Below are 15,346 nucleotides of genomic sequence, written 5' to 3' on the forward strand. Positions count from 1 at the left end.
CTGTTTTTACCACCAAAGTGGATAACCTCACATTTATCCACATTATACTTCATCTGCCATGCATTTGCCCACTCACCTAACCTATCCAAGTCGCTCTGCAGCATAATAGCATCCTCCTCGCAGCTCACACTGCCACCCAACTTAGTGTCATCCGCAAATTTGGAGATACTACATTTAATCCCCTCGTCTAAATCATTAATGTACAGTGTAAACAGCTGGGGCCCCAGCACAGAACCTTGCGGTACCCCACTAGTCACTGCCTGCCATTCTGAAAAGTCCCCATTTACTCCTACTCTTTGCTTCCTGTCTGACAACCAGTTCTCAATCCATGTCAGCACACTACCCCCAATCCCATGTGCTTTAACTTTGCACATTAATCTCTTGTGTGGGACCTTGTCGAAAGCCTTCTGAAAGTCCAAATATACCACATCAAATGGTTCTCCCTTTTGGAAACATCCTCTAAAAATTCCAGAAGATTTGTCAAGCATGAATTCCCTTTCACAAATCCATGCTGACTTGGACCTATCATGTCACCTTTTTCCAAATGCACTGCTATGACATCCTTAATAATTGATTCCATAATTTTACCCACAACCGATGTCAGGCTGACCGGTCTATAATTCCCTGTTTTCTCTCTCCCTCCTTTTTTAAAAAGTGGGGTTACATTGGCTACCCTCCACTCTATAGGAACTGATCCAGAGTCAATGGAATGTGACTGTCAATGCACCCGCTATTTCCAAGGCAACCTCCTTAGTCATAGACATAGACATAGAAAATAGGTGCAGGAGTAGGCCATTCAGCCCTTCTAGCCTGCACCGCCATTCAATGAGTTCATGGCTGAACATGCAACTTCAGTACCCCATTCCTGCTTTCTCGCCATACCCCTTGATCCCCATCAGGCCCTGGGGATTTATCGGCCTTCAATCCCATCAATTTCCCCAACACAATTTCCCGACTGATAAGGATTTCCCTCGATTCCTCCTCCTTACTCGACCCTCTGACCCCTTTTATATCCGGAACGTTGTTTGTGTCCTCCTTAGTGAATACCGAACCAAAGTACTTGTTCAATTGGTCCGCCATTTCTTTGTTCCCCGTTATGACTTCCCCTGATTCTGACTGCAGGGGACCTACGTTTGTCTTTACTAACCTTTTTCTCTTTACTTATCGATAGAAATTTTTGCAATCCGTCTTGATGTTCCCTGCAAGCTTCATCTCGTACTCCATTTTCCATGCCCTAATCAAACCCTTTGTCCTCCTCTGCTGAGTTCTAAATTTCTCCCAGTCCCCGGGTTCGCTGCTCTACACTGTCCCATCAAACACTCCCAGGGCACGTACAGCATGGGTTAGATGCAGAATAAAACTCCCTCTACACTGTACCATCAAACACGCCCAGGGCAGGTACAGCACGGGTTAAAGAAAACCCCAGGTGTGGACGGAACACGTTGTGCTTTTTAAATGAATCTGGGGAAGAAATAGCAGAGGCACATATTTAATAATTAGTTAGAAAAAGGTGTCATACCCGAGGACTGGAAGATAGCTAACGTAATACTTATATTTAAGAAGGGAGATAGAACATGTCCAGAGAACTGTAAACCCGTCAACTTAATATCGGTGGTAGGAGAAATAATGGAATCCTTACTAAAGGAGAATATAGAAGAACATTTAGAGAGCAAAAGTATAATAATGAATAGTCAGCATGGAGTTCAAAAGGGAAAGTCTTGCTTGACCAACCTCATTGCATTCTCTGAAGAGGTAACAGAGAGAGCAGACAAGGGTAATGCAGTCGATGTAATTTATCCAGATTTCCAAAAGAGCTTCGATAAGGGACCACATAATAGACTAATGAATAAGGTCAGAGAATGCAGAGTCAGGGAGCCAGTAGCAGAATGGATAGCTCGCTGGCTTCAGGACATAAAGCAGAGAGTAGGGGTAAAGGGCAGCTATTCAGAGTGTCAGAAGGTAGAAAGTGGGGTCTCCTCATCTCCCCTTAACCTTCTCTGCTCTGAGGAGAAAATCCCAGTTTCTCCAGAGTCTCCACATAACTGAAGTCCCTCATCTCTGGGACCATTCCAGTAAATCTCGTCTGCTCCCTCTCCAAGGCCTTGACATCCTTCCTACAGTGTGGTGCCCAGAATTGGACACAATTCTCCCGCTGGGCTCTGCCTCCACCACCCTTTCAGGCAGTGCATTCCAGATCCTAACCACTCGCTGCGCAAAAACAATTTTCCTCATGTCGCCTTTGGTTCTTTTGTCAATCACCTTCAATATGTGTCCTCTGGTTCTTGAGCCTTCCGTCAATGGGAACAGTTTCTCTCTATCTACTCTGTCTAAACCCCTCATGACCATGAACACCTGTATGAAATCTCCCCTTAACCTTCTCTGCTGTAAGGAGAACAATCCCAGCTTCTCCAGTCTTTCCCTGCAACTGAAGTCCCACATCCCTGGGACCAGGAACGAGCCCCAGCCTGTTCAGCCTTTCCCCATAGTTAGATCCTCTCAGTCCCCCAATCATCCTTGGGAATCGTTTTGAGCAAAATAAAATGGACTGCAAGGAGACCAGGGAGCTGACATGACAACATTTTGGACGTTTTCTTTGTTTAGATTTTCCAAAGTTCATGTTCAGTGAAAGAATCTCCGACCTCTGACCTCTAGAGATGGGAAAATGAGTCTCACTGCAGCTGTCTGTTTGGGTTAGAGAGAGAGAAACGACAAAAGTTTTGTGAGCGGAATGATTGACGGGAACTTGTCTTTTTATCGTCTATTGTTAAAACAATCCCTTATTTGTGCTCAGGCCATACCCCTGGGCTCTGTGTGTTGGACCCTCGCCCAGCCTGTGGGCCTAATGATGCTTTACCTCAGGCTGGTTTGTGAGGGAGCAGTCGGAGGTGGCAGGGCTCCCTCGGGGTCACTTCAGGTCATTGACCTTCCGCGGTGAAGCAGCGATGGACACAGCGGCAGCTCCACATGTTGTGATCTGGAATGCGCTGCCTGAAAGGGCGATGGCAGCAGATTCAATCGGGAATTGGAGAAATACTTGAAGGGGAAAGATTTACAGAGCTGTGGTGAAAGAGCGGGGAGTGGGGTTAATTGGGTAACACTTTCAAAGAGCCAGCACAGGCACAATGGGCCGAATGGACTCCTTCTGTGCTATATCATTCTATGATGCTGTGATTCTAAGCCGGGACACTGTGTGACTCGAGGGGAACTTGGAGGTGATGGTATTCCCAGGCACCTGCTGCCCTCGTCCTTCTAGGTGCTGGAGGTGGCAGATTTGGGAGGTGCTGCTGAAGAAGCCTTGGCGAGTTGCTGCAGTGCATCCTGTGGATCAGACACACTGGGACTCTGCCTGACATCGGCAAAACAGAATCAGCCCGACATCTTTTTCCAAATAATCAGAAAGTGGCTGTTGCAGCAATCCATAAAACTAATGCGTGTGATAAAGATGGAGAGCGCGGCAATATACAGAGATCATAGAGATTAATGAATCTATAATTGTCACAGCATCGACTAAAGGCAGTGACTCAAGCCGCATATTGGATTGGTTATTTTTAATACTCGATGTAGAAGGAATGGAGTAACATTAGTACCACAATCCTAAAGCTGTGTAAAGTACAAATGAATAATGGAACGGTGCAGATGTGACGTGCTCCTGAATTGCCGTGTCCTCGGGACATAATTAACAGCACCATGCCCCAGCGCTACAACTGACCTCCGACTGCTCCGTCACTGTGTGTCCCAGGCCGTGGTCTTTGTTGGTGAAGGCACCATAAAGGTTCAAGCTCAGGTCACCAGCCATGCCCGGCCCATCCAAACCTCGCTCACCTTCTTGTTCCCTACTCAGCCTCACCCCTCCTCACACTACCCTTTCACAAGACTTCAGCCTCAACCATAATCTGAGGTCCTTCTCACCTCATCCCACCGTTCACACATGCACTGTGAGCAGCCACGCAGATTCAAATGCACGTTTACACACATCCACACAGCAGCAACTATTCAACTATGGAAGGCACATGTGGCACACGATGAGCTGCACACTCACTCACACCTTCTTGTGCTTCTTACTACAGGTGAAACTAGCTCACAACAGGAGAGAGCAGCAGTGCACCGGTGGAGGGGAGCCTGACATACAAGCCCTCAGTGAGGTGGAGGAGCGAGTGTCCATCCCCATGGGCACACCAGTTGGTGCGGTAGTGGACGGAGAAGCAGCACCCCCTGTGGACCGTGACGGTATGTGAATGCCCTTTGGCATTTCTGTGAGATCCTTGACCCTTGACAGTAAACGCCGTCCACTTCAACTGACGGGGAAGATGATGAGGAAGGTGAGGAAAGTGTGGTGCCTGTGTGGGACCCTCCATCAGTTGCATCGAGTGGGGACACCACCGTGGTGGAAGGACCAACATTCCTGGGCTTTGAAGAGCCTGAGGCTCCTGAATCCAGTGGCCTGCAGCAGCGCCCAGAGCGAGGGGAAGCTCGGGGACCATCTCCCCGGACAGTGAGTCGACCCATCAGTCCTGCTCAGAGAAAGTCAGACGTGGACCTGGACTTGGAGGCTATGTCCAGAGAGTGCATTGGAGAAGGTCCCGCAGAGCATGGATACACTTGCCCTGAGGTTGGGGGAGGCCGCCTCTAGCATTGTCCCTGCCTCTCAGCAGTTCAATGAACCCATCCTTGCCCACTTACAGAGGGAGATGGACTCAACCAGCGACAGTGGAGTTGCAGAGGGGAGAGCGCGTGCCATGGTTGACGTGGCAGCAGCTATCACATCACAGGCCCAAGCCACGCAAAGCCTTTGTGATGTGATACTGTCAATGATTGTGGCAACAACTCTCAGAACGCTGCGTTTGAGACTCAGGCTGCTCTGAGTCAGTCACAGAGTGATGCCATGCAAACACTGACTGCTGCCATCCTCTCTGTTCCCCAAAATCAAACGGGGAGGTAACGGTGCCGAAGGAGGCCAGTAATCCGCGCTCCCGCATATTGCTCCGGATGCTGAGGTTCCGCCCTGGGGGAGTGGCAGTGGGCTGTGGGAAATGAAACTTGTTGTCTTTGCTCAAGATGACAGCATTCTGGCTCCCACCATTGCCACTCTGCCTTTCCACTTGCCGCGGTCTACACACCAGCCAACCTAGACTGCTGCCGCCGATGCTGAGGTGGTGCAGTCCGCAGCCGGGCCTTCCAGGCCCAGAGCTGGTCCAATGTATCCTACTCGGCCATCTGTAGTGTCTGTGTTACACACAGCAGCCCTCAAGCAGCCTTGCTGCAGGCACTGAGGCAACATTGAGGAGGAGCAGGAGGTGGGGGAGGGGGTTAAGGTAAGGGGTAGCAAATGCCAGAGCTAGTCTCAATAAAAACTTTGGCCACAATGGACAGAAGGCCTCACCCTGTAAATATGTTTGTCACGATCTGGTTGCAGTTTTTGAGGCCTGCTATTGTTGTAAGTGTATGTGCCTAATATGGCACATGGATACTGTTGAGGAATGACAAATGGCAGGGGCCTGTGTACAGATATTGTTGATGTTAATTGTGTGTTATGGTGTTTCAAGGGGCTGTTGTTAAATGTTTATTGGTTGCTGGTCAGGGGTTGTGTTGTGTTGTTGGAGAACCGATGTATGATGAGCCGCTGACATGTGGCCCTTGTATCGGGAGCAGTGCCACGGTGTCTCCTCCGTGGCTGCTGCACCTCCTCCTCTGGCTGGCCAGTCGGGGCCTCGCCAGGCTCCTGTTCCTCTTTCTCCTCCTCCTGAGTTGGGGCTGCACTCCCCGCTGGTAAGGCCTTGGCCCTCATGATGGCCAATTTGTGCAACTTGCAGCACACCACAATGAATAGCGACACCTGTTGAGGGAAGTATTGAAGGCTGCCTCCAGAGTGGTCCAGGCTTCGGAAACGCTGCTTGAGCACCCCTATTGTCTGCTCGATGTTGTTGTGAGTGGCCGCATTTTGAACATTTGGATCAAGACTGCTCAAAATGGAGGAGAAGCATCCGAGAAGGCGACGAACACATCGAGTCTCTTTGCTGGGAGGATGCGGAAGCCAAGTACAAACAGCAGAAGGAGCGTACGACAACCCAAGCACCCCACCCACCCGTCCCTCTAACCACCATCTACCCCACCTGTGACAGAGACTGTGGATCCCACATTGGTCTCATCAGTCACCTTAGAACTCATTTTAATGTGGAAGCAAGTCATCCTCAACTCCGGGGGACAGCCGAAGAAGAAGAGAAGAATTAAACCTCACCATACAGCCCAGGGAGAGAGAGACACAACGGGCTCCTGCTGTGTGTGGCTGCATCAACGGGGGAAGGGAAGATATTTCAATAGAAGGATCATGTATTACAGAAACTGCTCCTGCAACACTGGAGCATAAACGGAGCATCTTATAAATCATTGTTCCTTCCACAAATCCACTCACCCCTTGACATTTATTTCGGGGGTTTAAGTGTTGCTGTCTCGGATTTACACTGTGTGGTGTGACGAAGAGCCTGTCGTTATCACCAACTAAACCACTCGCGATCAGCACGGTTCAGTCCCCTGGTTAATGATGTAAATTAGTGTATTATTGAGGACAGAAGTTAGTGGCTCCATAAAGTACAATCTCGCAGATTGCTGTCACTCCCCATCACCCAGTAATCAGGCCCTTTGTTGGAGTTAATGTTCGAGCAGAGTTGCTCAGTTAGCAGTATTTAGTGGGCCAGTACTGAGCTGAAAGATTACATAGGATTACTTATAGGATTACATATAGGATTACATAGAATATACGGCACAGAAACAGGCCATTCGGCCCAACTAGTCCATGTCGGTGTTTATGCCCCACTCGAGCCTCCTCCCGTCTTTCCTCATCTAAATCTATCCACAACCCTCTATTCCCGTCTCCCTCATACGCTTATCTAGCCACCCCCACCGCCCCCCCCCCCCCCCCGCCTTAACTGCATCTACACTATTTGCTTTAACCGCTCCCTGTGGTAGCAAGTTCCACATTCTCACCACTCTTTGGGGACAGACGTTTCTTCTGAATTCCCGATTGGATTTCTTGGTTCTCTCTGTATCCACTCTATCAAAACCTTTCATAATTTCAAAGACCTTTATTAGATCACCCCTCAGCATTCTCTTTTCAAGAGAAAAGTGACCCAGCCTGTTCATCCTTTCCTGATATGTATACCCTCTCATTTCTGGTATCATCCATCTCCCCACGGCCCACAGTGGGTCAGGGAGAGGGTCCTCTCCCCACGGCACACAGTGGGTCAGGAAGAGGCTTCATCTCCCCACGGCCCACAATGGGTCAGGGAGAGGGTCCTCTCCCCACGGCCCACAGTGGGTCAGGGAGAGGGTCCATCTCCCCACGGCCCACAGTGGGTCAGGGAGAGGGTCCTCTGCCCACGGCCCACAGCTCAGGGAGAGAGTCCTCTCCCCACGGCCCACAGTGGGTCAGGGAGAGGGTCCATCTCCCCACGGCCCACAGCTCAGGGAGATTGCCGTGAAGCCCAACTTGTTCAGTAATGTCCTTTAGGGAAGGAAACCTGCCTCTGTAACCTGCCCGGGCCTATATGTGACTCCAGGCCCACACCAACGTGGTTGACTAGTAATGACCCTCTGAAGTGGCCGAGCGAGACACTCAGTTTGTATCAAACCCGATCCCAGTGGATCAAGAAGGCGGCCCACCCCCACCTTCTCAGGGCACCTGGGGATGGGCAATAAATGCCGGCCGTGTCAGCGATGCCCACATCCCCAGAATTAATTTAATAAAGGAACGGCGGTTTTAAGTCCATATCTTGCCTGGGAGCTCGATGGGATTCTACACTTTGGAATTTAATTATAAAGAACATGAGCCGGCAGAAATGAATGTTTGTTCAAGTTAATGAAACCCAGAACTCTGCACCTGGTGTTTGTGTCTAAACATTTCAGCAATGAGAAGACCAGAGGGAGGTTTCAGAGAAAGAAACCAGACTGGGGAAGGATTGAGAATCTGCAGCAAATCTTCAACCAGCTGTGGTGTAATCCCACATTATTGACCGGCCTGTGTCGATCGGTCCTTATAGACCACAGCCATCGTTCATTAAACACCCAGCTTCCAATTTTAAACCGTCCGTCCCCAATGGGTGACCTCCTTCTAATGAAAGGTCCCCAATAAAAGGCCTTCTCCCCAAACTAATGTCCCCAGTGCCCCAGCCTCACGGAGACTCAGGGCTGTGAGCAGGTGTTCAGGGAACCCACCGACTGTCTGTCAAACCAGGTTTAAACAAACACTTTAATCCCAGGCTCATTTCAGCTCCATCAGTCAGCAGGTTCCTGGGGGTGGGAAATAAAACAGGAGCTCGCAGACATATACCGCCGTCCGCCCCGCTCCCCACGCACTTCCACCCCGCCGCAAACTGACTGCACCGCCCGCAATAAAAACAATCTACAAAGAGCTGAATTTTGCTCAACTCTCCGCTCCATGGATTGGGGCGGGGAAAATCGTCTCGCTCAGTGAGTGTGCCCCCTTTCGGTCGGAGGGCAAATTCGGCAACAGGGTGTTTCTGGTGAATGAGCCCATGTAATGTGGGAGGGGAGGAGGGAGCAAGAGTGAGAAAGAGAGAGGAGAGAAAGAGAGAGCAAAGACTGAATTCTAAAGCGCCATTGACTATCTCAGGATGAGAGTAGTGCAGCGCTCCCTCAGTACTGCCCCTCCGACAGTGCAGTGCTCCTTCAGTATTGCCCCTCCGACAGTGCAGCGCTCCCTCAGTATTGCCCCTCCAACAGTGCAGTGCTCCTTCAGTATTGCCCCTCCGACAGTGCAGCGCTCCCTTAGTACTGCCCCTCCGACAATTTAGTGCTCCCTCAGTACTGACCCTCTGACAGTGCAGCACTCCCTCAGTAGTGACCCTCCGACAAGTTAGTGCTCCCTCAGTACTGACCCTCTGACAGTGCAGCACTCCCTCAGTAGTGACCCTCCGACAATGTAGTGCTCCCTCAGTACTGACCCTCTGACAGTGCAGCGCTCCCTCAGTACTGCCCCTCCAACAATGTAGTGCTCCCTCAGTACTGACCCTCTGACAGTGTAGCACTCCCTCACTACTGCCCCTCCGACAGTGCAGCGCTCCCTCAGTACTGACCCTCCGACAGGGAAGCGCTCCCTCAGTACTGACCCTCCGACAGTGGAGCATTCCCTCAGTACTGCCCCTCTGACAGGAAAGCGCTCCCTCAGTACTGACCCTCTGACAGTGTAGCACTCCCTCACTACTGCCCCTCCGACAGTGCAGCGCTCCCTCAGTACTGACCCTCCGACAGGGAAGCGCTCCCTCAGTACTGACCCTCCGACAGTGGAGCATTCCCTCAGTACTGCCCCTCTGACAGGGAAGCGCTCCCTCAGTACTGACCCTCCGACAGTGGAGCACTCCCTCAGTACTGCCCCTCTGACAGGGAAGCGCTCCCTCAGTACTGCCCCTCCAACAGTGCAGCACTCCCCCAGTACTGCACTGGGAGTCTTGGCCTGGGTTTTGTGCTCAAGTGTCTGGAGTGGGACTTGAACCCTCGACCTTGCCTGTCTGCCTCTATCTGTGTTTATAATGAAATTTGCGCGTGGTCAATACAGAGAATGGGTAACAGAGAATAACAGGAGATGGAACCGAGACTCCTCATCATTCAAACTGCTCGATGGAAAAATCCATCCACTGGTGACAGGTTCAGGCGTCAGTTAGTCAGTGCCACAACAACAGTAAATCATTCTTCAAGCATTCTCCTGTCTGAGCTGCTAAAGTGAGTGGAACATTGTCAGAGAGCAGCGCAGTGAGGGAGCTCTGATCCAGGAATCAAGAGACTGGGAAAGTTTAATGTGCAGCCGGTTTACTGGGGACAGTGGGCAGTGAGTGAGATATTGGGCAGGGGGCGGATTCATGGGGATAAAGTCTATGGCCTCAGGTTTAATCCACTTCCTGTCGGCCTCTCCCAAACCCTCGATTTCCCGTCTGAGTAATAAAGGTTTAGTCCCAGACCCAATAGAATGGACTGCGATATTACAAAGAGAATGTTTGGCTCGTTCAGACTGAAATCCCGTCTGCTGCTCGCATCTGCTGAAAATAAACTCCCTTAAAACAAGGGAAATATCACAGAATCTCACAGCACAGAAGGCAATTCGGCCCATCGTGCCTGTACCCATTCTTTGAGGAGCTGTTTGAACCTGCTTCAACTAAACTCCCTTAAAACAGGGAAAAATATACTTAATAAATTTGGGAAAAAGGATAAATTTGCAAGGCTATGGGGAAAGAGCAGGGAGTGGGACTAATTGGATCACTCTCTCAAAGAGCCGGCACAGGCACGATGGGCCGAATGGCCTCCTGCTGTGCTGTGAGAGTGTGTGAACAGCTGGCAGGGGAACGGATACAGATGTTAACAATCCCGAGAGGATCAGACACAATCCCCAGGCACCAGTTTACAATCAGTTCAAACTCAGCTTACAGAAATTACCCAGAAACTCCACGTTAACATTCACCAGCTGTCACCACTCGCTGGGATTTCCAGAATTGGTGATCGGATTCAGAAATAATTAGCTGTCAGAATTTTACCCGAGCAAGGCACAGACTGTGTTTCTACAGAAGTGGAGACGATTCTCCCTTTAATTTGACTGTTCGAGCTAACCTCATAACACAGTCCCTCACCCCCTCACCCCTGGTCACACTGTGTCACTGTGCCCCGTGTCATAGAAACATAGAAACATAGAAAATAGGTGCAGGAGTAGGCCATTCGGCCCTTCTAGCCTGCACCGCCATTCAATGAGTTCATGGCTGAACATGCAACTTCAGTACCCCATTCCTGCTTTCTCGCCATACCCCTTGATCCCCCTAGTAGTAAGGACTTCATCTAACTCCTTTTTGAATATATTTAGTGAATTGGCCTCAACAACTTTCTGTAGTCGAGAATTCCACAGGTTCACCACTCTCTGGGTGAAGAAGTGCCCCATCTCTCTCTCCCCTCACCCCCTCACCCCCTCACCCCCGGTCACACTGTGTCACTGTGTCCCATCTCTCCCCTACAATGAGGAGCCCACTCTGCCCGCAGTATTCCAGATGTGCCTCTCCCTCAGTTTGTGCTCAGACACTGTGAGTTTTGCTTTGCAGCACGAGAAACACTCAAATCAATGAACAAATCGGCACTGAAGTGGAATTGGAGGCGAATACTTTGAGCTGGTGCCAGAGATGAATCAAATTGGGGATTACAGACCAGCGGGAGATTCTATTTCTAACACGGAGATCGATGAGCATTAACTGGTGCCTTTTGGTCGAGAAGAACTAAAACAAACAATCATATCCACTCGATCACCAAGGCCACCTATTTCCACCTCAGTAACATCGCCCGTCTCCGCCCCTGCCTCAGCACATCTACTGCTGAAACCCTCATCCATACTTTGTTCCCTCCAGACTCGACCATTCCAATGTTCTCCTGGCCGGACTCCCATCTTCCACTCTCCGTAAATTTCAGCTCATCCAAACCTGTGCTGCCCGTGTCCTAACACACACAAGTCCTGTTCCCCCATCGCCCCTGTGCTCACTCACCGACGTTGTTTCCCAGTCCGGCAACACCGAAGTGGCAAGTAACATTTGTGGTCCACAAGTGGAAGGCAATGATTATCTCCAACAAGCGAGAGTCCAACTACCTCTCCATGACATTCAACGGCGTTACCATTGTCGGATCCCCCACTATCAGCATCCTGGGGATCGCCATTGACCAGAAACTTAACTGGACCAGCCACATAAATACTGTGGTACAAGAGCAGGTCAGAGGCAAGTATTCTCAGCGAGTGTCTCACCTCCTGACTCCCCAAAGCCTTTCCACCACCTACAAGGCACAAGTCAGGCGGGTGATGGAATACTCTCCAATTGCCTGGATGAGTGCAGCTCCAACAATACGCAAGAAGCTTCACACCATCCCGGACAAAGCAGCCCATCCACCACCTTAAACATTCACTCCCTCCACCACCGGCGTACCGTGGCTGCAGTGTTTACCATCTACAAGGTGCACTGCAGCAACTCACCAAGGCTTCTTCGATAGCACCTCACAAACCCATGGTCTCCATGGGAACACCACCACCTCCATGTTCCCCTCCAAGTTACACCGCATCCTGATTGGGAAATATATTCAATGTTCCTTCATTGTCACTGGGTCAAAATCCTGAACTCCCTTCCTAACAGCACTGTGGGAGAATCTTCAACACACAGACTACAGCGGTTCAAGAAGACAGCTCATCACCACCTTCACAAGGGCAATTAGGGATGGGCAATAAATGCTGGCCTTGCCAACGATGCCCACATCTCAGGAACAAATAAAAAACTGAAGGATGTGCCTGGGACTGAGTCTCCCAGCAGGACCGGCAGTATCTCCCTCTGCCCAGTCTCAAAGCCCATGGAGGGATTGGAAGTGCAGTTCTGTGGATTACTGGTCCAGTCACAGAAGCCCTGCACCACCATGCCCAATTCGATCACAACAGTTTATGACCAGGAATTCGTGTCTTTGCACCAAGGTTACAGCCACAGTCTGAATACATTCTCACCCTGGAGTCTTTCTGTCTCACTCACCCACTCACAGTCAACACACAATCAGGGAACACAAGTTCAGAAGTCGGGACACATCTGGAACGAAGGAGCGAGTACACCTGTCAAAAATTGTTACATATTAAAAAAAGGCCAATAAATTCAGCCGCGTTTTTATCGGTGAAAGAAAAAATGATTGCGATTTCAAAAAGTCCTCAATTGTCTGTGAAGCGCTTTGGGACATCCTGAGGTGTAAAACTGAGACAGTAACATCTAGTGTGGTCTCACTGGGTCCGGGCCCTGTTTCACACACAGCTCCCACAGTGCGATATGGGACAGCTGGAAGTTTACCTCAAAGACTCGTATTATTTTTATAACAGATTACTAATTGAGCTGGAGAATAATTCCCTCTTATGAACTGCATGTTCTGCAATAAATTATACATTTTCAATTATTGCTGAAACATACGGCTGATTATTAAACCAGGTGTTTCCCCTCGAACAATGATGTAGGAACCAATTATCCTGAGGAGATGATTCACTCAACAAGAGCATCATTAATATTTAGAAAGAGGCTTGAATTTACATCTCAAGGACATATTCCACACTGGGGATATTGGGCAGGGCTCAGACACAATGGGACATATTCCCCACTGGGGATATTGGGCAGGGCTCAGACACAATGGGACATATTCCTCACTGGAGATATTGGGCAGGGCTCAGACACAATGGGACATATTCCCCACTGGGGATATTGGGCAGGGGTCAGACACAGTGGGACATATTCCCCACTGGAGATATTGAGCAAGGCTCAGACACAATGGGACATATTCCCCACTGGAGATATTGGGCAGGGCTCAGACACAGGGGTCAGGAGCTCCAGGGGTTGTTTATAAACATTCGACCTCCCTCCTCACATCTATTTCCGTGTCTAATTTTACAAACACTGCCACCCCTTACGGTGCGACACTGGGAAGCAGCGAGTTTTGTGGTTTACGTGTCCTGACCTTTCCTGTTCAGCCCAGCAGTTTGACTTCTCCTCACAGTTCCAGTAAATGCAACTTATCAGACTGTTATTCCATCCCCATATCTCCTCCTTCACCAAGCCCGCCTACTTTCACCTCCGTGATATCGTCTGTCTCTGCCACTGGCTCAGAGCTGTCCAGTTAGTCCCACTCTCCTGCTCCTTCCCCATAGCCCTGTATGTTTCTCCTTTCCCAGTATTTATCCAATTCCCTTTTGAATGTTATTATTGAATCTGCTTCCACCTTCCTTTCAGGCAGCACATTCCAGATCATAAAAACTCGCTGCATTAAAACATTCTCCTCATCTCCCCCCTTGGCTTTTTTGCCAATTATCTGAAATCTGTGTCCTCTGGTTACCGGCTCTCCTGCCACTGGAAACATTGTCTCCTTATTTACTCTTTCAAAACCCTTCATGATTTTAAACACCTCATCAAATCTCCCCTTAACCTTCTCTACTCTGAGGAGAACAATCCCAGCTTCTCCAGTCTCTTCACATAACTGAAGTCCTTCATCCCTGGAAACATTCCATTAAAATTCCTCTGCACCCTCTCCAAGGCCTTGTCATCCTTCCTAAAGTGTGGTGCCCAGAATTGGATACAATACTCCAGCTGGGGCCTAACCAATGATGCATAAAGGTTCACCATGACTCCCTTGCTTTTGCACTCGATGAAGCAAATGTAGGAGTTTGGATGGAATTCACTTTGATAAAGGCCGTTCAGTGAGCGTCCATTCACAGCGCGACACATAACAGAGGCTGTCTCAGAAAGGCTTCTACTCACCAGCGTGCAGTACATCTCGGGGGTCTCTCCACACGTACTGTCGGAGGGATCCAAGCTGACCTTCAGTGACCTGGTGAGCAGGGCGGCCTCGGGCTGGCAGGCCATGTAATCCCAACTCATGGCCTGGTCCCAGTGAAGCTGGGCCTTACACAGGTCGTAGTGACCCCAGGACGGGAAGTGCTGCGCAGTGAGAGACAGGGCCGCCCAAAGGGCCTGAAGGGGCAACAAACCGGACAGACGCATCGCTCCGACTGGACCGCGCTCAGAGAGGGGCCATCTCGGTACGTCTGGTGGTGATTCAGTGAGTCCCTGCTCCGACTGGACCCGCTCAGAGAGGGGTAATCTCAGTCCATCTGAGGGTGATTCAAGGGGTCCCTGCTCTGACTGAACCCGCTCAGAGAGGGGCTATCTCGGTCCGTCTGGGGGAGATTCAGGGGGTCCCTGCTCTGACTGGACCCGCTCAGAGAGGGGCGATCTCAGTCCATATGGGGGTGATTCGGGGGGCCCTGCTCCGACTGGACCCGCTCAAAGAGGGGCGATCACTATGCTTGCAGATGTTCCAGGTGTTGGAATTCCAGCTATTTTCCCAGCATTGGTACAGATGTTCTGGATGTTGGAATTCTAGCTGTTTTCCCAGTTGGTGCAGGTGTTCTCGGTGTTAACATTCCAGCTGTTTTCACACTGTTGGTGCAGATGTTCCAGGTGTTGGGATTCCAGCTGTTTTCCCAGTGTTGGTGCAGATGCTCTGGGTGTTGGAATTCCAGCTGTGTTCCCAGTGGTGGTACAGATGTTACGGGTGTTGGGATTCCAGCTGTTTTCCCGGTGTTGGTACAGATGTTCTGGGTGTTGGGATTCCAGCTGTGTTCCCAGTGGTGGTACAGATGTTACGGGTGTTGGGATTCCAGCTGTTTTCCCGGTGTTGGTACAGATGTTCTGGGTGTTGGGATTCCAGCTGTTTTCCCAGTGGTGGTACAGATGTTACGGGTGTTGGGATTCCAGCTGTTTTCTCAATGGGTACAGATGGTCTGTGTGTTGGAATTCCA

At 50.2% G+C, this 15,346-nt stretch overlaps 1 protein-coding gene across 1 annotated transcript in view; it reads right to left on the bottom strand.

Moving 5' to 3' along the window:
* Positions 1–14,673, bottom strand: part of LOC139266693 (netrin-G1-like) — a 36,994-nt gene extending 22,321 nt beyond the window's left edge. Inside the window, exon 1 of the mRNA XM_070884283.1 lies at positions 14,304–14,673. Coding sequence (XP_070740384.1) covers positions 14,304–14,546 — 243 coding nt within the window. The 5' untranslated portion in view covers positions 14,547–14,673. The remainder of the gene's footprint in view (positions 1–14,303) is intronic.
* Between the last annotated feature and the right edge of the window lie 673 nt (positions 14,674–15,346).

This window comes from Pristiophorus japonicus, chromosome 7 (assembly GCF_044704955.1).
Source record: "Pristiophorus japonicus isolate sPriJap1 chromosome 7, sPriJap1.hap1, whole genome shotgun sequence".
NCBI classification, from domain to species: Eukaryota; Metazoa; Chordata; class Chondrichthyes; family Pristiophoridae; genus Pristiophorus; species Pristiophorus japonicus.